The sequence below is a fragment of the Podarcis tiliguerta genome, assembly GCF_965153285.1.
Source record: "Podarcis tiliguerta genome assembly, chromosome: Z".
Classification (NCBI taxonomy): domain Eukaryota; kingdom Metazoa; phylum Chordata; class Lepidosauria; order Squamata; family Lacertidae; genus Podarcis; species Podarcis tiliguerta.
In genome coordinates, this window is record NC_139553.1 from 3,388,967 (window position 1) to 3,416,813 (window position 27,847).

At 45.0% G+C, this 27,847-nt stretch overlaps 1 protein-coding gene across 16 annotated transcripts in view; it reads left to right on the plus strand.

Annotated features, from left to right (window-relative positions):
* The window catches only part of DNM1 (dynamin 1), a 129,662-nt gene that overhangs the window by 41,035 nt on the left and 60,780 nt on the right, over positions 1 to 27,847 (plus strand). For 12 of the 16 annotated variants that reach the window (XR_014507080.1, XR_014507081.1, XR_014507082.1 and 9 more), the window contains exons 3-12: positions 204 to 353; positions 1,731 to 1,934; positions 2,688 to 2,786; positions 4,419 to 4,579; positions 6,562 to 6,704; positions 8,251 to 8,386; positions 9,743 to 9,810; positions 11,790 to 11,928; positions 25,790 to 25,876; positions 26,651 to 26,721. Coding sequence is in view for 12 of the 16 variants with exons in the window: in XM_083422975.1 (XP_083279101.1) it covers positions 204 to 353; positions 1,731 to 1,934; positions 2,688 to 2,786; positions 4,419 to 4,579; positions 6,562 to 6,704; positions 8,251 to 8,386; positions 9,743 to 9,810; positions 11,790 to 11,928; positions 25,790 to 25,876; positions 26,651 to 26,721 (1,258 nt within the window). In the remaining 4 variants the exon portion in view is untranslated. Of the gene's footprint in view, positions 1 to 203; positions 354 to 1,730; positions 1,935 to 2,687; positions 2,787 to 4,418; positions 4,580 to 6,561; positions 6,705 to 8,250; positions 8,387 to 9,742; positions 9,811 to 11,789; positions 11,929 to 16,388; positions 16,528 to 25,789; positions 25,877 to 26,650; positions 26,722 to 27,847 lie in introns of all 16 variants that reach the window. The other 4 variants (XM_083422969.1, XM_083422970.1, XM_083422968.1 and 1 more) reach the window with 1 other exon arrangement.

A 27,847-nucleotide genomic window follows, 5' to 3' on the forward strand; every position in this document is an offset into this window, starting at 1 on the left:
TGTGCAGAGCGAGGTGACCAAGATGATAAATGGTCTTACTTGTCAGCTAGAAACTTCTAGCTTGCACCAGCATGTATCACACAGAGAAGTTTCCAGAACTTTATTGAATTAATTAGCATAGGAAAGATCCCTGCACTTTAAACCAATACTTTCTGTACCAGAAATGCAAACCTGACCTTTCCTGCCACCCGCCTCTTTCCTAGAATATGGCGAGTTCCTACACTGCAAAGGAAAGAAGTTCACTGACTTTGATGAGATACGTCAGGAGATCGAGGCTGAGACTGACAGGATAACTGGCTCAAACAAGGGCATCTCTCCTGTCCCAATCAATCTGCGAGTTTATTCTCCCCATGGTAAGTCCCCTCTTTGTGCCAGGTGTGGGCGGTGGAAGCCTCAGACTCCATCTTGTATGATGCCACCAAGGCTTGGGATTATGTGGAACTCCTGTATGTGAAACTCCTCCAGGGTAAAATGTCCAGAACATTTCAGTTTGGATGATGATGATGATATAATAATAATGTACTAAATTTGTATATCACCCTTCATCCAAAGAACAAGGGGTGGTTCACGACATAATAAAAGAAGATGATTGGGGTGAGGTAATACCATGATGAAGGCATATAATAATATGAATAGGGCTGATTAAAGACACTTAATTAACCGTCCCCAGCCTGGTGGCCCTCTAGATGCTTAGACTACAGTTCTCATTAGCCCCACCCACTAAGACATGTGTAGGCAAATTAAGGGCCACGGGCTGGATCAGGCCCAATTGCCTTCTGGATCCGGCCCACAGACGCTCTGGGAATCGCTGCGCGGATCGCCAGCGTACACATTCTTTCCCTCTCCCTCACACGGCAGTGCTGCCGCCGCCACCTCCCTCCCTCCTCCTGGCTTCTCCCCACCCTGCCTAGAGAAGGAAGGGGGCTGGGCTTTGTTGGTGCCAGCGAGTGGCCATGATTTTAAGCAGCCCCTCTCTGGAGCCAGCTCATCGTCCCTCCACGGCCACCACCAGCCCTTGCTGCTCGCAAGACACAGGTAAGCAGCCACCGGGGCTTGTAGTGCTCTTGCATCACCCCCCCAAATATAGTCCAGCCCCCCACAAGGTCTGAGGGACAATGGACTGGTCCCCTGCTGAAAAAGTTCACTGACCCCTGCACTAAGGCCATGCTGGCTGTGGGTGGCTGATGGGAGCTGCAAAACATCTGGAGGGCAGCAGGTTAGGGAAGGCTGACTTATATCAACCTGCTTCCCAGAGACATCTGGTTGGATCTGTGTTTGAAAGTAAAGCAGAGGAACAGATGGATACAGGGGTACCAACTTGAATAAATTATTGGAGAGGTCAGGTAAGCCCCACACTGCATAATTAATCCCACATGGGGTGCATGCAACCCAACTGAGTAGCAATCCCCATCAACTTTGTGGGGCCTGGCCTCCTCAAATATTTTATTGGGAGGGCTGAAAGGATGTTGGAATTGGCTCCTATGGATGGACATTTGGTTTTGAACCCTGCGAAACAGCATTCTAGACCATGAGTGGGGAATCTGTGGCCCTGTTTCTGGACTAGAACTCCCATCATCCCTGGCAGTTGTCATCCCATCTGGAGAACACCACATTGACCACCTCTTCTCTAGGCTGTACAATACTTTGCCCACTTCTTACGTTCCTATGAGACACCCAATAGCAAAGTAACATCACCCAACCTGGGCATCTCTTTCTCTTCCTTTATCTAGTCCTGAGTCTGACCCTGGTGGATCTTCCCGGGATGACTAAGGTTCCAGTTGGAGACCAGCCTGCTGACATTGAGTTCCAGATCCGTGAAATGCTAATGCAGTTTGTCACCAAAGAGAACTGCCTCATCCTTGCAGTATCCCCAGCAAATTCAGACCTGGCCAACTCTGATGCTCTCAAGATTGCTAAAGAAGTCGATCCTCAAGGTAAACTCAGCTCTTGTGTTTATATTTTTCTCATAGCTTGTCCCTTTCCTACCCCAATGGTCTCCTTTTCTTCCCTTGACCACTGGCTATTGCAAATATCACCAAAAAAGGTTCACTCCAAGCAGCACAAAGTTCCAGGGGTGCCAGTTTTTTACATTTGTATTTTCCTTGTAATGAGAGTGAGTGCTGGAGACTTAGAATGTTTTTGTAATAACAGTTTATTTAAAGGTAAAGGACCCCTGACAGTTAAGTCCAGTTTATTTACAAATGTACAGGTAGATCATGTTGTAAGCAAGCAGAATCTAAAGCAGGTGGCACCATTGCTACTCCTGTATGAGATCCCAAACAACAGCACCAAGAACTCCTACAGCTTCACCTCCCATCCACAATCTGCATCCTGTTTATCTAACTCCCAGATCTTTGTAGCAACGCCATCATAAATGTGCTGGTCATTAAGATGCCACAAGGTCTTTCATTGTTTTTGCTTCAATAGGCTAATATGACTACCCTTCTGGAAACAGGTGTATGCTTATTCTACTCCCCTCTTCCCCACAAGCAATGAGGTATCCCATTGAGAACTCATTCCATCCATATATCTATATATCTATATATCTATATATATATCGGTTTTTTCTCACTAACCATGAATTCAGGTCCCCTCTTCATATGTGGGAAAGGTCCAGGATATGTACTGGAATGAAATAGGTCAATGTACTACCCCATAACTCTCATTGTTTGCTTATTATCTAACAGGTCAGCGTACCATTGGAGTTATCACCAAATTGGACCTGATGGATGAAGGAACTGATGCTCGTGATGTCCTAGAGAACAAGCTGCTTCCACTACGGAGAGGCAAGGACTTTCTCCTCTTAATATCAGGGCCTACTTCAGCTCCTAGTCCTTCTTTGCATTCTGACAATTTATGTCTCTTGCCAACATTGGCCTTACTCTTTCAAAACAAAGAGAAAGGAAATGTTTTCCCAGGCTCAAGATGAACCACCAGGTCTGGGTGAAAATACATTGAGAATTCTAAATGGGTTAAACTTCTCACACTCCAGAGTAGGGGTAGCCAATGTAGTGCCCTCTAGCTGCTTCCTACTACAACTCCTGCTAACCTCAGTCAGCATGGCCAGTGGTCAGAGGTAATGAGAGCTGTAGTTGAATAACATCTAAAGGACGTCATGACGCTACTCCTGAACTTCAACAATTGACTTTGGATTTCTAATTGATTGTTGGAGGTGGCCTTTCAACGATTTGGACCTGGGATACCTTAAAGACCATCTCTTCATTTCTGAAGCCACCCATATGCTTTGATCTTCAGCAGGTTTCTACAAGTCCCTTCCACTACATAGTCTTATTTTTCTGACATAGCCTAGCGGTTCCCAAACTTTTCTGAGTCATGAAGCAGTTTTCTGGAGAGAAATTTGTCATGGAACAATATCATTGTCCTTAAGCCAAAGGCATGGATGTGCATTTTTTACTTTTTTTACCTAACTCTATTTTTTATGTTTTTTCGTCGGTATTTTATTATATAGCAACAGCACAAAATATTTTTCAAATTCTAAATAGCTTAAATTTTGATCTAAACTTATTTTTTCTCATTGAAAGTCATTGAAAAATGGATCTTCGAATGCATGGCCTAAAGGTGACAATATTTTCACCTAGCACCTATATAGGTACTAAACCAAATGACAGCTGTATTGACGATGGAGGGTATTTTTAAGCATTTGGGCATGTTATAAAGTTTTATATCATTCAAAATGTTGTTTTCTTCACTAAACTACATAAATGAAAAGCAACAACAAAGAAATAAAGTAAGACAAAACATTTGAGAATGAATTCAAAGCAGGCATTGTAAATCCACAATATGTTACCCAAATAGAGATGGTATTAAAAACAATTTTTGCAGTTGCAAAACCAAAAATGTCACTTGGCATTGAAAAAGAACAATAAAACATAGCTCAGGAACTTAGATTCTAATGAGAGAGATGGGACTGTTTTGATTTGCACAATGTGGCTATATCTGGTTGAATTTAGGACAGCTGCAATGGAATATCTGGCTCTGCATTGATGCGGGATCTGTATTTTGTTTTAATAGCCACATAGGCAGAGAACCCTGATTCACATAGTGACTTCTTAGTTGCAAAAAAAAAAATTTATTGCAGAATTTCATGTCAAATAAATCAAGCACTCATACGACTGTGATGCTAGACAGGCTGGCTTTTCCAAGTATGAGTTTGCAACCCAAAAGTTTTCCTTATTTTTTCCATAAAGAATTCAGAAAGGCTAGATTGGCAATTGGCCTGATCCTGCTGGCTCTTCTTATGTTCTTATAAGCTGCAGTCCAGCAAAATCTGGAGGGCCACAGGTCCCTCAAACTTGTTACTGAACACAGTTCAGTTCCTCGTTGCATCCAGATCCTTGTCATGTAGTTTGTGTCTATCACTCTCTGATACCTGCACTTTCTGATCCGTTCTTTCCTAGGCTACATTGGTGTGGTCAACAGAAGCCAGAAGGATATTGATGGAAAGAAGGATATTCAGGCTGCGTTGGCTGCAGAGAGGAAGTTCTTTCTCACCCACCCAGCGTATAGGCACATGGCCGATCGTATGGGTACGCCCTACCTGCAGAAAGTACTGAACCAGGTAAAGGCTTATGCACACGGGGCTGACTTGGCTGGGACTTCTGCCTGGGGTACCACCAAAAGAATAATACAAAACACATTGAGATTGTGCAGGGATCAGAGGGCTGGAAAGCAGCTAGCTCAGCTCCCTGCTCTGCACAATGCACAATCCAGAATTCAGCTACAGTCATACCTCAGATTAAATATGCTTCAGGTTGAGCGTTTTCAGGTTACGTTCCGTGGCGACCCGGAAGTTACGGAACGCGTTTCTTCCGGGTTTTGCCGCTCGCACACGCGCAGACGCTCAAAATGACGTCACACGCATGTGCAGACACAGCAAATCGTGATCAGTGCATGCGCAGATGCACAGTTGCAGGTTGCATTCTACTCAGGATGTGAACGGGGCTCCAGAACAGATCCCGTTTGCATCCAGAGATACCACTGTATTGACTGATGACCAGCCGGCCTCTGCTTAATTACCCACACGTAAAAAAGGCAGCAGGGAGATTGGCACAAACATACTAGCAGGAGTGTTGGATTGGCCCTGCCAGTGTACTGCATGGGCTTTCCCACCACCTTCCCCACCCCACGCCCCATGCTGGTAAAGCAACAGCAGAAACCCAGCTGTCAGGAGGTCAGGTAAGTGCCACCAGCCACTATTATTCCCATGGCTGAACAGATCATACCACTAGGAAGGTTGCCTTAATGTTTGGCTGAAATTTGGTTCCCTGCATTTCCCACCCACTGGCTCTAGTCCCTCTCTCTGAAGCAACAGAGAACAAGTCTCCTTGGCAGACCTTCAAAGACTTAAAAACTGCTTTTGTGTTTCTACTTCTATGAGGAATGGTTTAGAAAGCTGCAAGTGTTAAGCTGGAAAAACAAAAAGCAAAGTAGATGATCCTTTATCAATCCTAGTCATGCTCTTCTGGATAAATCCATTAGATTAATTGATTAAAACTGTTGCTTGGTCCCTGCTCCTGCCAACCTAGCAGTTTGAAAGCACCTCAAAGTGCAAGTAGATAAATAGGTACCGCTCCGGCGGGAAGGTAAACGGCGTTTCCGTGCGCTGCTCTGGTTCGCCAGAAGCGGCTTAGTCATGCTGGCCACATGACCTGGAAGCTGTATGCCGGCTCCCTCGGCCAATAAAGCGAGATGAGCGCCGTAACCCCAGAGTCGGCCACGACTGGATCTAATGGTCAGGGGTCCCTTTACCTTTACCTTTAGTAGATGAAAAATGTGCCCCTAATTAATAAGGCAGCAGATATATTATTATTATTATTATTATTATGATTATTATTCAAAGCAGTTGTTTATAAAATCTACAGGTGGCAAGAACCATCTTCAAACAGGCATTCTGTCTTCTCTTCCACACAGGAGGATTTTTTTTTCTAAGACAGCCTTCACCAACCTGGTGCCCTCTAAATGGCTGGAGCAATAGTACTAAACATCTGGAGGGCACCAGGTTGACAAAGTCTGTTCTGAGATGATGCCAACTGACAGACGTGTGCATCATAAAAAAATATGCTGCCTTGTACAATGTTGTGTGCTGACCATCAAATAAAAATGACAAAACTAATTTAAGAGTACAATTAATTTTTGTCTTCATAGACTTGGTTCATACTTAATGGCTAAACAGTGGTTTGGCTACTATGACTTTACCAAGCTCATGTATTCTTCCTCCCTAATTTATGGTCTAGTTCCCTCTCTTATTTCCTAACCTGTGCAAACAACAGTTTACCTAACCAAGAATAGGAAAAGCATAATCTGAAGTAGGTTTCAAATTCTGGCAAGCTATGGTTGTGCAAACCCACAGTTTGACTGATCAAGGCATAAAAACAAACTATCAAGGCATGAGAACAAAACCCAAGAAGCAGGGAGGGGAGATGAAAGCATATCCAATCCTGAAGCATCATCCTGAAGTACAAAGCTTGTTTTTGCATATGCGCCAACCAGCCTGATGGGATTTTAGCTCATTTTTGTCAATGGTCTCCTTTCCTTGTGCAGCAACTGACCAATCATATCCGAGACACATTGCCAGGCCTGCGAAACAAACTCCAGAGCCAGCTTCTCTCCATTGAGAAAGAAGTGGAAGAATACAAGAACTTCCGCCCTGATGACCCTGCCCGCAAGACCAAAGCTCTGCTTCAGTGAGTGACCTATTAATTAAGAGCACTTAAATTATGGTTACCAGATTTTTTTCAATGAATCCAAGGACACCCCCCCCCCTTTTTTTTAAGCTGAGTAGCAACAGGGAGTCAGTAGTGGGGATGGTGAGGCAAAAGACCCTGGGCCCAAGCACACAGGTATATTGTATAAAGGTGCAAAGCCCTTATTTTGCGTGCTGTGAAACATAAATGCGCAGATCTTTAAAAAAACAGGCAACATCTGACTGCCCGTGACTTCCGAGCCTCCCCCAGTCAGTCAAAACAAAGGGGGAAGGGGGCACGAGATCTGTACCACCGGACGTCCCTGGTTCCCCTTTGGCAGTGGTGGTGGCAGAGGCAGTCAGCAGCCTGGAGCCAGCCTGGTAGTGCAGTTGGCTCTGGCAGTTGGTTCTGGCTGGCTTCAGGAGCTGCTTGCTGCCGTGGCGCCCGCCATTTTTCCTCTCTGGAAGTCCCTGTATGATGGGTTGCGCACAAGACACATCATATCGGGACTTCCGGAGAGGAAAAATGGCGGGCGCCACAGCAGCAAGCAGCTCCTGAAGCCAGCCAGAGCCAACTATACTAACAGGCTGGCTCCGGGCTGCTGAGGCTGCTGCTGCCACATTTCCCGGGAGCAGATTTGCAGATCTGGGGACATTTCAGGGACAGAATTTGTCTGGGGACAGATTTGCAAATCTGGGGACTGTCCCTGGGAATCGGGGAGGTCTGGTAACCCAAACTTAGATTGCTCTTGGGGCTCAGTATCACCACAATGGAAGAGTCTTCTGCTTGGGGGATTTCTGACATGCTTGGCTCAATGCACTCTTTGACGTGCCAAGCGCCAGCACCTCTGATGCGTCCTCCCCTGTCCTTCCCATTGAGTTTTTCACCAGAGATAACCGTGCCCTGCTGGTTCTCTCCCACCCAGTTTCCTTCATGTCCACTATATCAATTCTGTCTTCTAAGGCCATCTTGGCTTGGAGGCTTCTAGCAGTAGCAAGCAAACACTTGAAGCCAAGGCATTGGAGTTCCTGGCTTACACCTACCTAGCAACCTAAATTTGGTTCCTGGGACCTCATAAGTACATTTATGTTATTGATTTATTATATTTATATCCCACCTGTTTCTACAGGGAGCTCAAGGTGGCATACACAGTTCTCCCTCCTCATTTAATCCTCACAACAACCTTGTGAGATTAGGCTAGGAGATGGTGACTGGCCCAACGTCACCCAGTGAGCTTACTGGCTGAGTGGGGATTCGAACTCCAGTCTCCCAAGTCCTGGTCTAGCACTCTATAATCACTACTCCGCACTGGCTTCTGAGCCCTCGCCAGTGCTGTCTGCTAGGCTCTCTATCCATTCTTAAGCTTGTGTCATGTATGTTGTAGCAAATGATTTAGACCTATTTTTTGGAGTGTGCAATAGAAAGAGCCAATCACAGCCAGCTCACAAGCTGATGGTAAAACATCTGATGGCTTCAGTGAACTTTAATTGGATGGGTGTTCTACATTTATGAAATCTCTTCCTCCCTTCTTTAATCCCCTGCATAGAATGGTCCAGCAGTTTGCTGTCGACTTTGAGAAGCGCATTGAAGGCTCTGGCGATCAGATCGATACCTATGAGCTGTCTGGAGGTGCCAGGATCAACCGCATATTCCACGAGAGATTCCCCTTTGAGTTGGTGAAGGTAAAACGGATCCCTCATTAGCATTTGCCTAGGCCAGCCTTCTGCAATCCAGTTCCCTGCAGATATTTTGGCCGACAACTTCCACCAGCCCCAGTCAGCCCTTCTGTGTCCTGCTGGGTTGTTGAACAGCTGTGCCGACTGGAATGAATTCTGAGGCTGCTGGCATAGGCTGGCATTGGCATTTCCTTTTTTGCTCCCTGTCCTCTTTCTTCTGCTTCTTCTTCTCAACTGGTTTCCTTCAGGGTAACATGCTGCTTTCTTCATTTTCATTTCCTTCCATTTCCCTTCTTTTTGCTAATCATAGAACTGTACAGTAGGAAGGGACCCTGAGATCTTCTAGTCCAACCCCCTCAGTGCAGGAATTGCAGCTGAAGCATCCCTGACAGACAGCTATCCTCTGTTTAAAAACCTTCCGCAAAGAGTCCACCGTCTTCTTTAGGGAGCCTGTTTCACTGTCAAACGGCTCTTGACACCACAAAGTTTCGTCAGAATCTCCTCCCTTGTCATTTGAATCCATTGGTTTGGGTCCCACCCTCTGGAGCAGCTGGGGTGGTGCTCCCCGTCTTCTTTCTGTGAGGCCCTGAAAACCTATAAGAACAGGGGTGTAAGTTTCAGTTTCCTGAGGGACAACCTTTTTGAGAGAACTGTTGTAGAGCTGAGGTGAATAACAAGAGGTCATTTGCCCTTGAGCTTATTTATGATTTACTTAATTTATTGCATGTATATTGAAGTATTTTATTGTCACTTGTCCAACTTGTATACAGTGAGATTACACGCACCCCCCCCCCCACTCAGCTCTCTTAGTCTTAATTCCCCTCATTTACTGACGCACACCCACCAAACCCAAAAGTCAGTTGCCCTGTTGTTATCTTTTCATTCAACAGCCTAACAGCCCACAGAGAGAAGCTGTTCTTTACCCTGTTGGTGCGACTGTATCTTCTGCCTGAGGGCAGGAGACCAAAAATTGCCGGCCAGGGTGTGAATCATCCCTGAGAATTTTCCTCACTTTCCTAAGGCAACGGTATATCCCACCTTCTTAATTTATTGCATTTATATCCTGCCCTGAGGAGCTCAGGCTGCCGTACATAGTTCCCCTCTTCCCCATTTTATCCTCACAACAACCCCATGAGGTAGGTTTAGGCTGAGAGTGAGTGACTGGCCCAAGGTCACCCATAGAGCTTCACGACCAAGTAGGGGTTTGAACCCTGGCCTCCCAGATCCTCACCTGTCATTCTGCAGCAATAGGAGCTTCTTGATCAAGTACAAGGGAAGCCCCTCATAGAGCACATTGAGGTAGTCCAGACTTGTAGCAACATGCTGCAATGGCTGTGCTGATGGCTCTTTCTCCCCATGCAGATGGAATTTGATGAGAAGGAGCTGCGAAGAGAGATCAGCTACGCCATCAAGAACATCCATGGAATCAGGCATGTATCAATGCAATGGAGGCAGGCTGCCTCTGCGCCGTTTCTTTGACAGTATTTCTAGAACTTTTGTCCTGAAGACGTCAGAGGTATGGTAGGTTGGCAGACGGGCAGAAGTGCCTGCCGAGGTGGTCGGCTTTGAAGCCTGTGGGTAGGTTCCACTATTGATCCCTGTTGGCTTGCTTCCAGTTTCCCTGAGGCAGGATCATGTAAAATAAAGCTGCCTTTCCATTCACTGTGGAAGGGGAAGTGATGTCATCTGCAAGAATAAGTACCCCAGGAAGTAATCCCACCCTGGCTATTGTTTCATGTTGCTTTCCCCCCTCGAATATCTACAATGGCTCGGTTTTCCATTTTGGTGGTGAGGCCACTTCTGTCTGCAACCTGCACTGGTGTAAAACAGGCCTGTCATACTTGCAGGACCCATTTAGACTGCCTCCCCCACCTGATGCCTTCCAGATGTTTCTTCAGCCTTGGCTCATGTGGTCACTGGTTGGCATTATGAGGGCTGTAGACCAAAACATCTGGATAGCACCAGCTTCAGGCGTATGGCTTTGATGTTGCACCAAGCCCAGGGGCTGGCTGTAGTTTGGCCTGATTAAGACAGGGGGGAGGTTCTTAGCATGCCAGCTGGGACAGATCAGCCCTGAGGTGCATTTTGCTCCTCTCACTTCCCATGAGTTCTCAGCACTTTAAGTTTTCCACGATGAGCAACTCATGATGGGGTGTTCATCCTGCCTAAGGCCCACATCGTAAAGGTTGAGTCGGGATACACGTTTGTTGCTGCTTCTGTATGCAGTGATAATCAGCCTCAAAGTTCTCTTGGCTCTGTTCTCATCTGATGCTCTGCTCCCTCTGCCCTCACTGGAAGTGTGTCATTAGAAAAGATATACAATCTAAGGGACTAACTAGGTGTGGTGGTGGCGGCAGAACTGCTCCCGCTACTTGAGCCTCTTCTCTTCCTCCTTCCTTGCAATGACAAGGGCAGCCTTCACCAACCTGGTGCCCTGGGAAAATTTAGTACTACAAGTCCCATCATCCCCAGCCAGCACAGCAGTAGAACCCCATAAAGTAGCACATGCCAAGCTACAAAGGGAACAAATTAAAAACAGTAGCTAGCTAAAACCCTAATGAAAAAGTGGGGAACCAGTGGCCCTGTACGTCTTGTAGGACTACAACTCCCATCATCCCTGGCCATTGGCCAAGCTGGTCAAGACGGGTGGGAATTGGAGTCCAACAAGGTTTTGTGCAGGCAAGGGAGCCAAATGCACCCCCCTAAGCCTCTTAATCTAGCCGCTGCCAGGCCCTGCTCTGGGCCCTCCTCAAAGGCTTTTGATTGGTTTGAATGTGCTGTTGAACTGAGAGAATCCTTCTCACTTGCTTTGATGGTGGATGGATTGGTAGTGTGTGTGTTTGTGTAGAAACACCTGACTTTTGCATGGCTGGGATATAAAGTACTGTACAAAGGTCATTGTTCAGCCTCTGGCAGCATGCAGCCCTGGAAAGGTTGCCTGTATGAGAGTGTGAGCCAAAGGGTCCTCACCCCTGATTTGGAGGGCCAAAGGTTCCCCACTCCTGCTGTAAGCAATGCTCAAAGAACAGTGCAGCAGGGCAGAAGAAGGGTCAGCTTGGGAGGCCCAAAGCCTGCTGGGACAGGAAGGCCATCTCCTCTCCATCTAAGCCAGAGGTTGGCCCATCACATCAGCTCCCTACATCCCTGACTACATCAGCTGGGGCTGATGGTAGCTGGGAGAGCCACAGTTTCCTTCACCCCTGGCCTTGTCCATGTGGGGAAGTGGGTTGTGTAGCCCTCAGAGAGCTCTTATCTTCCTTCCTGATTTTTCAAGTCTCACCCAGCACACCCCAAGCTGCTTCTCTGTGGTATGAGCGACTGCTCTGAAGTTGATCTGTAATGCTGTGTCACTCCTCTTGCCCTGTCTTCCTCCCACTTTGTCTTGTCCCCTCCCTACCGGGCTGTTTAGAACCGGTCTCTTCACGCCCGACATGGCCTTTGAGACCATTGTGAAAAAGCAGGTGAAGAAGATTAAAGAGCCTTGCCTGAAATGCGTGGATATGGTGATTTCGGAGTTAATCAATACCGTTAGACAGTGCACCAAGAAGGTAACCCCGAAAGGGAGCATGGAGTCCCAACATGCTCTTGCCCACATCCCCTCTGGCTGAAGCACAGCATTTGTGATCTGGGTGACAAACCTGCCTGGCAGTGACGTTTTGTTGTATTTTCTAACTACCGTCCTTAACAGCATGACTAGAACTGAGCGAATCCAGGCTGGAGTTTCCTCGCCAATCAGAAAGAGATGGGGAAGCTTAAGGGGTGTGGCTAGCTTTCCTTCCGTCAAACAAAGCGCAGCCATTTCTTCATGAGCTCTAGAATCCTGGGTCCCACTACAACTTATTGCACCGTGAACAATGGTGCAATAAATGCAACAAATGCATTCAGCTGGCCCTCAAACAGGAGGAAAATTTTATACTTAAAAAAAAAAGAACCCAACAAGATCAGGCTGCAGTCTTGTCCCCACCTCCCACAGCTTCACCAGAATCCTACCTGATTTCTCCATTTGCTTCTGATTTCTCCATTAGTGCTTCCTTTGGAGATTTCAGGTCTTCAGAATGGGATATAGATAGGAAATGATGCCTAGGGTGAAAACAGATTTAGCATTCCCAGAGGGATTACAGCTGGCTCTTTGCCTTGGCTTCACAACATCTCTTAGAGACATGCACACCAGTGGCTGGAACACCCAGTGCCTTCAAACATCAGACTTTTTTTTCTTTTTTAGAGTAGCACATAATATTTTTGTAAATATATATGTTATCCTTCATCTTACCAAAAAGTGTGTTGGTGATGTCCTGGAAGCTAGCCAATGAGTTTTCACATCTGCTTCTCCCCAGTTCAGGTAGAGCCATACTAGAAACCTGCATAATACTTTCCCCTCAACACCACCACCACCAGCAGAGCTCATCTCAAGAAAGAAAAACATCTGACATTTTTGAAGACCAATGACAATACTATCAAAGCACTTGGTCTGTCTCCACCATTAATAAATGTATCTTTATATCTTGGGTTTTCAATTTCTGAGGGCTCCAAAGCCACATGGGTCTGTTGTAAAACCTCTGCAGCTTGGTACATTTTCTGATTGGCTTGGTTTGTGTCCTGTCCTGGAAGAGCAGCAACTGGCTGAAGAGAACTAAACTAAAAACATCTCTCCTCTCTTGATTGCCCACCACTCTCTCCTCAGTCTCTTGGAATGAGTTGCCTTGGAAGTTTCCATCTTTCATTTGCTTAGGCTATGATTGGCTGTCATGGGAGAGGTACCATAACCTCACCCCATTTTATTCCAAATGACTGCAGGTGCAGAGAAATACAGGAGAGACAGGTGTTCCTTCTCTTAGTCATTCTCTGCTCCTTTCAGGCAGACACCCAGGTACTGGAATTTATTTATTTAATTTTAAAAAGGCTTTTGACTCTCTAGAGTGTGAGCGCTTGGAACCCTTGGCATGTTGGACGAACTGGTGGCCATTTGGGAACAGGTAACTGGGCAGGGTGAAAGATGGAGTATTCTAGAATGTTATTTGTGGCAAAGACTGAGTCCAGGCAAATGAGGAGATGCCTGGTGCTTTGGCAAGAGGCCACAGTGACCGGTTGTCATCATTCTTGGGCTCAGATTGGGAGCAAACAAAAGTGAGCGCATCTGTCATAGGTTCCTTGAAGTTCTAGAATGCTGGGAGGACTTTTGTTTTTTTACCCTGCTCTCCTTATGGGGGTGTTGGGGGGGTCTGTGGCTGTGGGGAGCACCCAGAAATCTTGCCATTAGTGCCTGATTAAACACAAGCCGGTAGGCTGCCAAGTATGCAGTGTCATCTGAATAACTGGATTGGAAGGGCCAATTTTTCATGCCCCTGCCCACTCCACTTGTACCTTCTCTGTTAATTTTCCCATTGGTTAATCACCATTCCCTGCTTTTCTACAAATCTCCTTTTCTGTTTGTTTGTGCTATTCACATTCTTTCCTCTTTATCTTATTTCTCTCGCCCTCCCCCAACAAGAGCAAATCTGTATCTGTAGTGAAACCCTTTCTAAAACGGTCATGAAGAACAGTTTCCTTCTTTCTAGTGAGGACTGGGTATCCAGAAGTGTGAGGATCCTTTGGCCCTCCAAGTGTTGCTGAAATACAATTCCCACCATCCCTAGTCATTGGCAATGCTTGATTGGGCTGATGGGAGTTGTAGTCAAATAATATCTGGAGGGCTGAAGGTTCCCCACAATTGTTCTAAGCAATTAGGAAGCAAGTAAGAATGGAAACGTTGGAAAGAATGCAGACAGATAGAGATTGTTATCAATGGTTCCTACAGAATCAACACTTGCAGTTTGAATTCGCCTGTGACTGAGGCCCTTGGCGCTGTGTGTGTGTGAGAGAGAGAGAGAGAATGAGAGAGAGAGGACAGAGCGTTGTTTAGCCAAGTAATACCCTGTACAAGTGGAAACTGTACCAAAATGGTGCAGCATAAGGTGCTGTTGTTCAGGGAGACAGCCAGCCATTCCCTTTTCCATTTCATCCCTCCTCACCTGTCAGAACTGCCATCCTAACTGCAGCTGGGAAAAAGCACTTCTAGCCACTCAGGTTATGCGGGCCTCTAGGACAATGTTGGTCCCAGAAACATTCTTCAGCTGTGTACCTGCTCCTTCAGGGGCAGTTCTGTGCAGGGCAGGCAGTTGACCAACTTAGAATAATAGAATCATAGATCTGTAGCATTGGAAGGGACCCTAAGGGTTTTCTAGTCTGATTCCTTGCAATGCAGGAATCGCAGCTAAAGGTTTCCTGGCAGGTGACCATCCAGCCTCTTCTCAATAGCCTCCAGTAAAGGAAAGTCCACCATCTTCTAATGCAGTCCATTCTTTGGATTAGTCGGAACCTCATTTCTTGTTTTTTAAATTCACTGGTTCGGGTCCTACCCTATGGAGCAGGAGAAAACAAGCTTGCTTCATCTTTCATGTGGAAGCCCTTAAGGTATTTGAAGATGACTATCATATCACCTCTCATCTAAGCAATACATACCCAGCTCCCCAAACTGTTCCTCATAAGGTTGAGTTCCCAGACCTTTTATCATCTTGGTCACCGGCCTCTACGCATGTTATCTATAAACAGAAAGTAGCACATGCAAATTTACATTGGGGTGTTTTTTGAGGGGAGGGAACTGTGCTTAATTGGCCACTGGTAGGTTTTGCAGATGCAGCCAGGAATTCAAGATTGTACAGTAGTACAATAACCAACGAAAAGGATATCACTACAACATAATGCTAGCAAGTCATCAAATAGCAATTCATTTGAAATATATCAAAAGTAAGCATGCAGTAAGACAATTAACAGTATATTCTAAAGTGAGGCCAAAGCTGGTGGCATTAGCACCTGACTACATGCCTTGTCTCCTGACACCAATATTTTTATACTCAGACTCAAAAGGTAAGAAACACCCTTGTAGCTGTTTGGCAGCTGTTCCCTTATGAAAGCACACAGGGAGGGGGAAACAGTTGGCACCTGATTTACGCAGAATCCAGCTTTATAGTACAGAAGCTTTATTATGCAGGTTACAGAATACTATACATGATTCTGAGTTTTAAAAAGTCTAGCAGAGTGCATACACATGTTATGTGCCAACATACACGGGTAAATTTTAACATGCTCATTTTCAAGAGAAAAGTCACACATAGTAACAGCTGCAGAAGAGAGCCTGTAGATCAGAGCCAGGGAGTCTGTGATGCCCCATGTATTGAATCTTGATTCCTATCAGCCTCAGCTGGCATGGCCAGTGGTCAGGGATTATGCACGTTGTAGTCCAGCAACATCTGGCAGGCTGCAGGTTCTCCACCGCTGCTGTAGGTCTTCCCTCTGACACACGTGTTAGCGTTTTCAGGGTTACTTCTTCAAGGACCTTAAGCTGCATGTTTGTGCTTTTTAGGTGTCCACATAGAAAGCAACCTTGAGGGTGGATGAGAGATGACCCGAGGCCCCAGTGAGACTCTCAATAGGGAGATGAAGGCTTCATTTTTTCAGGAGTCAGAGAGAGTGGTAGGGTTGGAGAGGAAGGGTTCCCTGCATTTACCCATCTGTCCATTTCACTGGCCACACCCTGGCTTGCAGTTTTTCATTCCATCTTTTCTTCCTCCTGTAGAATCCACCTGATGCTTGGCAGCACTTTGGGTCCTTTAGTGACGCTCACTTGGGTTACATTTGCCTAAGGCGGAGGTAAACAACCTTGTTCCTTCCAGATGCTGCTGGACTTTAGCACCCTTCAGCTCCAGCCAGCTTGACCAAGGGTCAGGGGTGGTGGGAGCTGGGAGTCCAGCAACACCTGGATGGCACCACATTGGCTACCCCTGGCCTGTGGAGTGAACCAAAATCTCATTTTTGCCTTGTGTTTTTCTCTTCTCCCTTTCTCTTTCTCTTTCTTCCTTTCTTCTCCTCCCTCCCCTCTGTCTGATCTCTTTCTTTCCTCCTCCGTCTGCTTCGCACTCCTTTCTTCTTCTTGTTGTTGCTTCTCTCCTTCCCTGCTCCTTTCGCCACGCAGAACGGGTCTCTTCACGCCTGACCTCGCTTTTGAAGCCATAGTGAAAAAGCAGGTGCAGAAACTGAATGAGCCATGTCTGAAGTGTGTGGACATGGTAGTGAGTGAGCTCACGTCCACCATCAGAAAGTGTAGCGAAAAGGTAAAGAACCCGTACGCCCCCAAAGAGAGGGAACCTTGGCACAATGCCACTTTGCACCCAGGCATACCCATCCATCCAGGGACAGAGACACAGGAGCTAATTTCTTGGTACACCGAGCGCAGCGATCCCTGCCAGCAAAAAGAGGAAAATTAGGGACGTGTGCCAGAGTTTGGCTCTTGGTTTGTTAGTAGGCAATAGGCATTGAGTTCTTTAAAACAGTTGTTGGTTTTTTATTATTATTTAGTGTGTTGATGTGAAGCTTTTCATCACCAAGCGACCTCAAAGCAGTTTACGTAAGAATAAATAAATCGTATCACTAAAAATCACAGAACAGAATTAAAGTAATATTGATAACGAGGATTTGCAGGTGGTGGCAAATCCTACAGTATGACCATGCCAATTGGCTTCGTACAAAGTCTGGAATGCCACTGGGCCACAGAAGGGTACAATCTCATTGCTTTATATCTGTCCAGTATCTGGAACAAGGTTAGATAACCTGGTGCCTTCCAGATGTTGCTGGACTACAGCTCCCACCATCTCTGACCATTGGCCCTACTGGCTGGAGTTGATGGGAGCTGGAGCAATTAGCATACAAGGTTTATACCCTACTGTTTCCAGTAAAAGGGATAACAGCCTCTCAGTGAAGACCTGATTCAACCTCATTCTTGGTTATATGAGTGAAGGAACTGTGAACAAGCCATTTGCACAGCCAATAATAAGTAACCCCAAGCAGTGTTTGTGATTGCAAACTGGCCCAATCAACACCATAACATCTACCATGACACAGCCATCTACCTGCTTCCTAAGTGCCTAGTAATGCATTCATTTACAAATGGCTACTAACCACGGTGGCTATGCTTTGCCTCAACGGTTACAGGAAACCACGGGATGAGAGAGGGTTCTTGGGTTTGGGTCTTGTTTGCAGGTTTCCCATTCAGGCATCTGGTTGGCCACTTTGAGGACAGTATGCAAGACCAGATGAATCCCCTTTTGCCTTGTTACGTAATTCCAGATGGTATAATTAAGCAAATTAACCATCTTGCTCTTTCAGACGTTAAAGTGGTGTTGGTGATGGTAGTGTTGTTCTCAAGCTCTTTAGGGGGAAGAGGGGCCCAAATTAATAAACGACCCACTTACAATGTAATATTGTGTCTGCCACCACTCAGAGCCAACTGCTATAAATTTCTTAAGATAGGAATTCAGAAGTCAGCTGGATAAAAAGGGTGATTGCTTATTTGCAAGCCCTTTCTTGTTTTACTCTCCCTTTGTTTCAGAATAGTCTTGTTGCAACACACACACACACACACACACACACACCCCGGCCCCAATTTCAAACTGTCCCTGATTTGCATGTTGAAAACCTGTTTTATTTGCTTTTCCCCATCTGGAAAGCCGAACTTTTGAGAACAAGGAAGCAGAGAAAGAGATTGTGGATATTTAAAAAAACAACAACCAAATAAATAAATAAATTGGGATTGATATTCCAGATCTCTTCCAGACGATGCCATCTCACATCTGCCAGATCAGTGCTGTTTTCCTGAACCTGTGGACTCCATCAGGGGGCACCACACACCTCTTTAAAGAGGCCAGCTTGCCCTTTAGTTAATACATTCATTGATTACAGCTGGTTTAGAGTCCTAACAATTCACTCTCCCTGCTCAGGTAAAGTTGCAAGTGCTGTACTAAAAACCACTCCGTTTCTCTCCTGTATTCCAGGACTGGATCCGGCAATCTCAAAGAGATATTCCCAGGTTTGAGAGTAGACGTAGGAAGAATGCCTGCACACAGCAGTCCAAAATGAGAAATGCAAAAGCAATTTAAGGCTGCAATCCTATACTCCATTATCCTGGGGTTAAGTCCCATTGAATTCAGTGGGACTTACTTCTGACTGGATGTGTGGCTTGCACCATAACAGTCAATTGCGAAAATGTCAGGGCTACATAAGAGGCGACGTTAAATGAATCTTTAACGTGCATGTATTATTATTTTTTTAAAAAAATGCAAATAGCACCCTGAAAATTACTGGGGTTGCATCAAATGGGTGGGAAAGGGAGATTTAACCCTTTCCTTCTGTGCTGTGCTCCTGAGCAAAATCTCTTCTCTGAAGTGACAGCTTGGGAGAAGAGTGTGCCAAGACAATCAAGCAACATTTTCTTAGTTCCTGCACCTCTTTTCAAGAGACGTTTTATACCCCACTTTCCTTCAGCACTTGAATTCTTGCCCTGCAGCTCCCCCTCTCTTTGTGACTTGTTTTCTCCCACTGAATAAGGCAATGCTCCACTTTGGGCTCTTTCCTCTTAATTGCTGGTAGAGGAGTCAGGTCCACCTCTCTTGCCCTCACTGTCACAGACAGTGTCACATGCTTAGCAGATATATCTTGAAAACTCAAATCCCAGAACCCAGAAGGTCCTGGTCCTAGACCTGGATTGAGTGGGAAGGGGGAACTGCTAGAAGAGTTGGTGTTTCTGCTTCAGTAGGTGGAATCCTTCCCTCTGAATCAGCTATGAATACAAGACATGCCTTTTGTAATGCTGGCTATTAGTCTTACACAAGCCTCTGCTCAGGGAATTTCTTTGGAGTTCTAAGAGAAATGCTAATCTAGGTGTCTTGAGGCCTACATGTTAGGTGAGTTTGCTTGTTTGTTTGTTTGTGTGTGTGTGTGTGTGCTCACCGGACCTTCCTGGTTCCATGAGTGAATTTCTGTTCTGAATATTCCATCTCACCCCCAGTGTGACTTGATATAAGCCGCAAGGAAAGGCAGACCTGAGTTATAAAACCCCATCCCCGTCCATCAGCGAAAGATCGTTACTAATCGTTGCAAATTGCACGGGAAATGAATCCATCTGTTTTTCTGAGCAGGCTGTGTGGGTGTGGATGGATGTGTGGGTGCATATAACTGAGCCACAAGAAAAGATGGAAAAACTTAGCTGGTGCTGAAAAAAGAACGAAAAGCTGGAGGAAGAGGTGAAAGTGTAGGGAAACAAATGATTCCTTCGGTTAGGCCTAGCAGGCCTGGCTCTGACATTTCATTTTACACATGACAAGACTCTTCACAGCCTGAACACGCTGCTGTTGTTACATCACCTCAATAGGCCACCCCCCCTTTTTTTTAACGGCTCTGTTCCTCTGCCTTTTCTTGAGAGCCTGACCCTGAGAAATCAAGCAGCTGCCACTTTTCCGACAGGGAGATAGAAAGATGGGAAATTCAGGTTTAAGACAGGAATCTTTTCAAGCAAGGGCCACCAGCCCTTCCATCAGGCAGGGTGAGGGGACCAGGATGTTAAAGGGCAGGGCTGCGCCTGCCACGTAGCCTGGTCTGCAAACCCTCACTCCAAACTGGCCTTTTGCCCCCAGGAACGGTGGATAATGGTGGCCCAGAGCCTGTGTTTAAGTGAGATTCAGCTGCCTGGGCAGCTTCTGTACCAGGGAATGCGCGCGATCTTGTTCCTTCTTTCAGGCGGCAAAATGTCTTAGTCCAGCAAAGACATGGGGCAGGAGTTTGACACAATTTGCATTGATGGGCAAAATTACCTACCGTATTTTTTGCTCTATAAGACTCACTTTTCACCTCCTAAAAAGTAAGGGGAAATGTGTGTGCATCTTATGGAGCGAATGCAGGCTGCGCAGCTATCCCAGAAGCCAGAACAGCAAGAGGGATTGCTGCTTTCACGGCGCAGCAATCCCTCTTGCTGTTCTGGCTTCCGAGATTCAGAATATTTTTTTTTTCTTGTTTTCCTCCTCCAAAAATTAGGTGCGTCTTGTGGTCTGGTGTGTCTTATAGAGCAAAAAATACGGTATTTCACACTTTACAGAACATTGTGTGAGCTGAAATGCAATGAAGTTATCCACCTAGTAAGATGCAAAAAGTGCATATAGTAAGGTAAATAAACATGCATAAAAATCAATACAATAGGTGTGATCCACACTTACTTTTGCCCCACTCTTTCCAGGCACAACTCTGCACTTCAAAACACTGTGTCTGAGTGCTCTTTAAAGCTGAAGCACAACAAACAGCCATTTGGGTTTTCCATGGATTGCTCCAGTTTGGTGCTAAAGAGCAGGTTTTCGTGTTGAAAGCTCCAGGGCAACAAAGCTTTCAGACATGAAGCTTTAAAACATGGACTGTGCCTGGAAAGCTGGAGGAAGGATGTGTGTGGATAAATGAGCCCCTAGCTAAAGTAGTGTACAATAATGCTTACACAAATGTACACATTAGGAGACATTTGCACTATAATAGTTATGAATTCTCACACAGACTTTATTTTTTATATATAAACTAATGTGTATCATAGAATCATAGTTGGAATAGAGTTAGGGTCATCTGGTCTAACCCCCTGAATTGCAGGAATCCTGGCCACAGCCGTCACTGGGTGGACAATGACAATGTGAAAATGTGGAGAATTGGGAAAATGAGAAGCTGAAATTAGCAGATTCACTCATCCCTAGTCTGGCCCTGCCAGGCCTACCTGAAGACATCAAGGGTTGAAACTGGAGCTGTCAGCAGGCCGAACAAATGTTATACCAATGAGCTATAGTGCTTTTCACCTGTTTATTTTCTGTGTTGAGCCAGGCTGCTGTTAAAAGTGCAGGGGCTCTGCCCCAGAAGGTGGCCACCAACCTTCCACTTGCAAAGTAGTAATTACTAGCTCTAGGCCAGGCCTAGGATAACCATTTCAGCAGGTTGTACCAGCCCATATGTAGCTTTGTAAGAAACATGGCAGCTAGGACCTGAGCGAGGCAGCCGTCAGAACAGTAGAGGAAGAAGCGAGGGCAGAGGGAGGTGAGAGGAAGAAGCAGAGACTTGATTGGAGATGTGGTCTGAGGTTGTCCACTGCGAGTTCCATAGCGTGGAAGCAAGTTCCTAAGTTAGGGAGACACCTGTAGATGCAGCTGTCACGTTCTGGAATAAAGGACACGATGCTGAAAGTCCAGGAGAAGGAAATGCGCACTTGGCAAATATTTGAGAACCAATTTCCAAGCCAGCCCCCTTTCTTAGGTTTCACCTGCTCTCCTGTTCAGGATCATGGCATTTCTGGGTGCTTCGTCGTGCTACTGCCTCCCCACCTTGCCCCTTTGCATCCTGACGCATGATCCCTTGTGGGCTTGGTGTCCCGTGGTGTGCCTGTGGCCTGCTCTTCCCCTGCATCGCTTGACCCCATGCATGCGCTAGGTGTGGTGTTTCCCCCGCATGAGTTCTGGTGAACATGGCTATGACAGTTTTCCTTTCCTTCTGCTTTGTTTGAAAATTTTATCAAATAGTCAAAAGTTTTGAATAAACTGAGAGCATTTCACAGATTGGGGTAGTTTGTTTTGTGTCACCAAGATGGTTATTGCTTTTCTATTTTTCCAACAACAAAAAAGCTGAGAAAGATTTTCCAATTTCCTGGGGTTTTTTTCTGGCACGGTGCCTTCTGTCTTAACCAGCAAGAAGTAAGGATGTTTCTCCCTCTGTCTGAAGCAGGTTTGGGGACACCCTATTCCCATCAGCCCTAGTCAACGTGGTCAGTCAAAAGGGATGATAAAAGCACAGCAACACCTAGAGTTGTTACTGTGTGCATTTCTGGTTGCCTCACCTCAAAAAGGAGATTGTAGAGTTGGAGAAGGTTCGGAAAACGGCAACGATAAAGGGGGATGGATGACTCTCCTATAAAGAAAGGTTGAAGCATTATGAGATTTTTAGTTTAGAGAGACTGCAAGTAAGAAGTGACATGACAGAAGTTCATTATGCATAGCATGAAGAAAGTGCAAGGAGAAATGATTTTCTCCCACTCTCATAACACTGGAACTCATGGATATTCAACAAAGTTGGAGCGCTCTTGTGTTTGAATCTTCCATGTAGGTTTCCCAGAGGCATCTGGTTGGCCCCTTGAGGACAGGATGCTGGACTGGGTGGGCCATTGTCGTGATCCAGCAGGCTCTTATGCTCTTATGGAGGGCTGCAGCTTGCCCTTTCCTGATCTAAAGCAATAAGCAGCTAAATATTCAGACAATCCAGTCTTGGTAATGTCAAATGTTGCAGTTGTGGCTGCCCTTAAAAATGACTTCAGTTAGAAGATTCACAATGGAATATGCTTTATATACGCTGTCCAGTCCTTGTCTGACTGCTTTACAGCTTCCTATGCACATTTTCTCAGAAGTCTCATTTTTCTTTTTTATAAATATGTTTTATTGAGTTTTACGGAACATATTTCAATTTAAACATATCGTTCGCCTTCACATTTAGGATTCTCAGAATCCCCGGACTTCCCCTGCCCTTCTCTGGTTTTCAATGTCAATCCCTTTTTCTTTCAGCTTATCCATTTTTTATCTAATTTGTTAACAATATTATTACCTTTTTCTGTTGTGTTTCGTACATTACAAGTATTACTCTAATCCTGGCAAAGTTTTTAGTTGTTTACAGTGTTCTCTTAAATAAATTATGTATTTTTCCCATTTTTTCTTAAACTTCTTCTCATCCTGGTCTCTCATTCTCCCCGTCAATTTTACCATTTCAGCATAGTCCATCATCTTCATTAGCCATTCTTCTCTGGTTGGAAGCTTATCTTCTTTCCAACTCTGGGCCAGTAATATTCTTGCTACTGTTGTCAGAATCTCTGTACCTAAAATGCCTAACAAAAAAGCCTCTGTTTTTTCCACAAAAGTTATTTCTTCAATTCATTATATATCATTTCCCAGAATGCTTTAGTTATCTTGCACCACATATGTAGAACGTGCCTTCTTTTTCTTTACATTTCCAACATACATTCTATACATTTTAGCTAATTTTACTGGTGTTAAATACCACCTATAAAAGCATTTTCATACAGTTTTCATTCAATGAACAGCATGCTGTGAATTTTAGATCTTCCTTCCATAATTTCCCCCAAAACAGAAGTTGGATATTATGCCCAATATCTTGTGCCCATTTTATCATTACCTATTTTATTTCTTCGTGTTTTGTGTGCCATTCTAGCAACAGTTTATACATTCTAGATAATAACTTCTCATTGTTTCCCAATAATTCCTTTTCAAATTCTGTACTAAATCCTTTTTTCTCGTCTACTTTAAACATATCATTTACATATCTCATTCTTTTCAATGGGGCTTACTTCCAGGTAAGTGTGCACAGGACCGTAACCATTTCATGTTCTATTATAATCTTGCCTATCAGCTTAAATTTAAGTAAGCAATGAGATGTTCGGTTCATAATTTCTTTCCTTAGTATTTGCCTTTATATTTGCAATGTAATACAACGTGCTTCTGGAACCAAAAATACGGATTGCTTAACAATGTAACCAAATTCTTTCCAATGAGTCTAGATTTTATTGTTTCACAGAAAACAGTAACACAACTTGTAAAGAAGACCAAAATGCTTCAGTACAGAGAAGCAATATTAGCCCATGCTGTTCAGCCTTCTGATACCCAGTATTCTCAATGCATCCATTTTTGCTATGTACCAGGCCACGCAAAATTAGCTATAATTGCCACTCCTAATTTCAACTTCACAGTTACCATTGTCAAGGAGGCATATCTGCTATTTTAATTTCAGCCAAAGTGACATAGCATGTTTCTACATACTGTATTTATAGTCTATCCTGTGTTCCAAAATTTCAAAGCAGTTTGCAGTTTGAAAAGATGCATATGGCAAAACACAGTCCTTATTAATCCTAATTAAGCTCACGAATTATTTAAATTATTAATCATTAAACTAAAACAAGAGGGGCTATAAAATGTCTTTTAAAGAAATACCTGTCAAAATGGAAAAATTCTTCTGATACACTACACATCTTATATTACCCTTGGTATAAATATCCATGTTTTGACATGTGCAGAGGTGCTTCGGGCCTTATTGTGAGCAAAAGTATTTCTTATGATTTTAGCAGCTTAGATGCTGTTTCCCTCTCCAAGAATCTACCCAGACATTAATATCAGGTGCAACTCTTTAGGTCTCTGTCTCCAAAAGAACTATGCAAAAACTATTTCCAGTGCTAGGCTTTAGTAATGATAAGGGAGAGTGTTTTCAGCACGTGCATAATGCCTGTATCTCACCACTGGCAATCACAACTAGCCATTCCTCTCCTTACACTTACAATCAGAGTGTAAAACAGCTTGCACCAACCTACTGCATATCTTCCAGCATTCCCGAGATGAAAACTGAGATGATGTCTTTTGATGCCACATTCTGTGCAAGTCAGGTGACTCGTGCAGGACTGCACACCAAAACACCACTGCTTATCAGGGTTGGAGAAGGACAACGGAAAGAGAGAGCAGAATAAACTTATTTCGAGATGCAGGCTACATGTCCATGCCTCCGTCTCTTGTGGTGGCTTTACTAATTCCATGGGTGTCCCAGCAGAACTGGGGCTGTTGAACGGAATGCTACTGCTGTCCAGATGTACTGGGCTACAATTCCCATTAGTCCCAGCCAGCACATCTGAAGTCCAAACATCTGGAAGATTCTGGGTTAAGGATTGTTGGTATAGACAGCTACAGGTCAATAGTGTATAACTTCCAGGTAGTCTTCAATCCTGGTGCCTTTAATTTAGGAATTAACTGAGTGGTCCAGGTTAATGATTACTGTACTGACTAAATTGTACCAACCACTGCTTGTAGCATCCTGAGATGAGGTCAAGCATCAGATGCCGTTTCTTAAGATTTTGTATCTTCATACTTAGTTTCCGCAGAGAATCTACTATGTGCTTTACACAGTAGGGCAGGGGTAACCAATGTGGTAACCTCTGGATGTTGTTGGACTGAAACACTGGTCATCCCTGATATTGGCCCTGCTGGTTAGGGCTGTTGGGAGGTGGAGGGTGCCATTTTGGCTACATCTGGAGAGCACCATGTTGGCTACCCCTGCAGGAGGTTGAATCTTGGCCATGTAGCCCAGATTCCAAACATCCCTCAAATAAAATGAATTAAGATCTGGAGGCCAAAAGAATAATCTAAGAAGACACATTGACAGATGGCTGTTCTGCTAAACGTTCCCTGCTGGTGAGAATAGAGGGATTTAGTTCCAGCAAAGCTGCCTCTCAAACATACCAAACCAGACCAAGATGCTGACTAAGATGTAAAGAAGAGCAAATGTTGTATCATGGCTGGAACTTGGAAAATCTCTCCGCTACTTTTCTTTTCTATACCTCCCCTCTCCCACCCCATCCCAACTACCAGATCTTCTGATGAGGACTGAACAGTGGTGGTAGCAGCAGTAATTTCCTGGCCTCTTTCCACCCTATATTTCCCCATATGCACATGTTCTTCCCCCCCTTCTCTTCCTGTGCAGCTCAGCCAATACCCACACCTACGGGAGGAAATGGAACGAATTGTTACAACCCACATCCGCGACCGAGAGAGCAGAACCAAAGACCAGGTGTGTGTGGAGGGGGTTCTCATTTCACACACACACACACACACACACACCCAGCCTCGAGCACAGATGGGAATCTGCCATGGGCTAAGATCTTGAAAGGGCCCCCTTCTCTCCCCCACCCTCTCTCACAAACAGGTCTGCTCCTCTTCTTCAGTGTCACAAACTGTTTTTTCACCCACTTAATACTGGTGATGCTGAGAAAGACAACCAGAGGATGTCACTGCCTGCCCGCCTCTCAAACAAGGAGGTGGCAGGAGTGGTGAGGAAGAGCAATAGCCGGTGGTGCTCTGCAAAGCCTGGGGCTGATGGGATAGAAAGGTGTTCAGTAAGTGTCTAAAAATTGAGGCAGAAGGTGCCCGCTAGGTCTCTATTGGCAGAGCATTCCACAATCCTGGGCTGATGCCACTAAAGGCTGGGTTTCTTGTTGTCAAATGAGACTTGCCAATCTGGGGGACGACCAGCAATGCTACTGCAGATGATCTCAGTGATGGAGCTGGGATAGAAGGGTTCAGGCAGTCCCTGAAGTACCAGTACCTAAGTTGTTCAGGGCTTTAGTAAATACAAGGACCTTGAACCTGGCTTGGTGGGTAGTCAGTGAAGATGCTCTAACAAGGGTGTCACATGTTGTCAGCCAAATATCCCCATCAATACTTTGCACCAGCTGGAGCTTCCGAACCAGGCCCAAGGGCAGCCCCACGTGGAGCACATTGCAGTAATCCAGCAAGTAACTGGTTCACCTTTTTCATTCCTCTCTTTCTTATCTTCTCTCCCCAGGTCATGCTCCTGATAGATATTGAACTAGCCTACATGAACACAAACCATGAAGATTTTATTGGATTTGCCAAGTAAGTACCAGCAATGAGGAGATGACATGGTTTTTTTTTTCCCTGGAGGAGTAGCAGTTGTGTTCATCAGTTGCAGCAAAAAGGATAAAAGAATATTGTGGTACCTTAAAGACTAAAAGGTTCTGGGCAGACTGTGTTGTCCCACTTTCGTTCTGCTGTCGTGCAAGAGGGCCACCCCTACAGATGGCAATCATACAATGACAGAACTAATAAAGCAGAAGGATGTGTGGACAATCCAGACTAAATCCATTACTAATGCACTATTTTTGCATCAGTGACATGTTGCACAATTAGCCCTGCAAGAAAACAAGATTCTGGAGGGACCTTTAATTATGGTTTTTATCTTCTGCATTGCATTTCCCACAAGTTTTTCTGCCATCAGCTCAGGAATACACTTCATGCATCTGATGAAGTAGATCCTAACCCATGAGCGCTTAAACAACTTTAAGGTGCCACAAGACTTGGGCTCATCTACACTTCCATTTGCCTTCTGCTTTCCCCTGGGGAAACCCATGGTTTAGGGCTGAATCGGAATGAATGGCAAGCAGGTTTCCTGCTAATTGCTGTTTGTTCTGATTTAGCATCAAAGAGCAGGTTTTTCAAGGGGAAGTGGCAGGACAAAGGCAAAACCACTCGAATCCATGCCTAGAAACCACAGATCATGTGTAAAACTGTTCATACCCATGCTTTCTAGGCACAGGAAGTGAGGATGAGCCCTTGTTCATGTTTTTCTAGAACTCCATACAATATTCTACCAGGTTTTGTTCTTTGTGGTGAGCTGGGTGATGTATTTTGCCTGTAGTTTTACCAATGTAATCCCCATCTTTTTCTGCTCCTTTGCACGTTTGGTAAAAAGTGACAGTCTCATCTGCACAGGACACCTGGGATGTGTAAATATATCCTTTCTTCCATTATTATTTTTAGAAGTCCCATGAAATAGCAGTTATAATACTGCACAGCACTTTATATCCTAAATTTCACAAGCAGAGAACCTTGTGTGCTGAGAATTAGTAGCAGTTACCCACTTAAGAAAGAGCATTGCAATATCTGAGTTCTCTTATTGTTGGCAATGAGAACTTCTTTCCTGGGAATAATTCCTACAGTGTGTATGTGTGTGTTGGGGGGG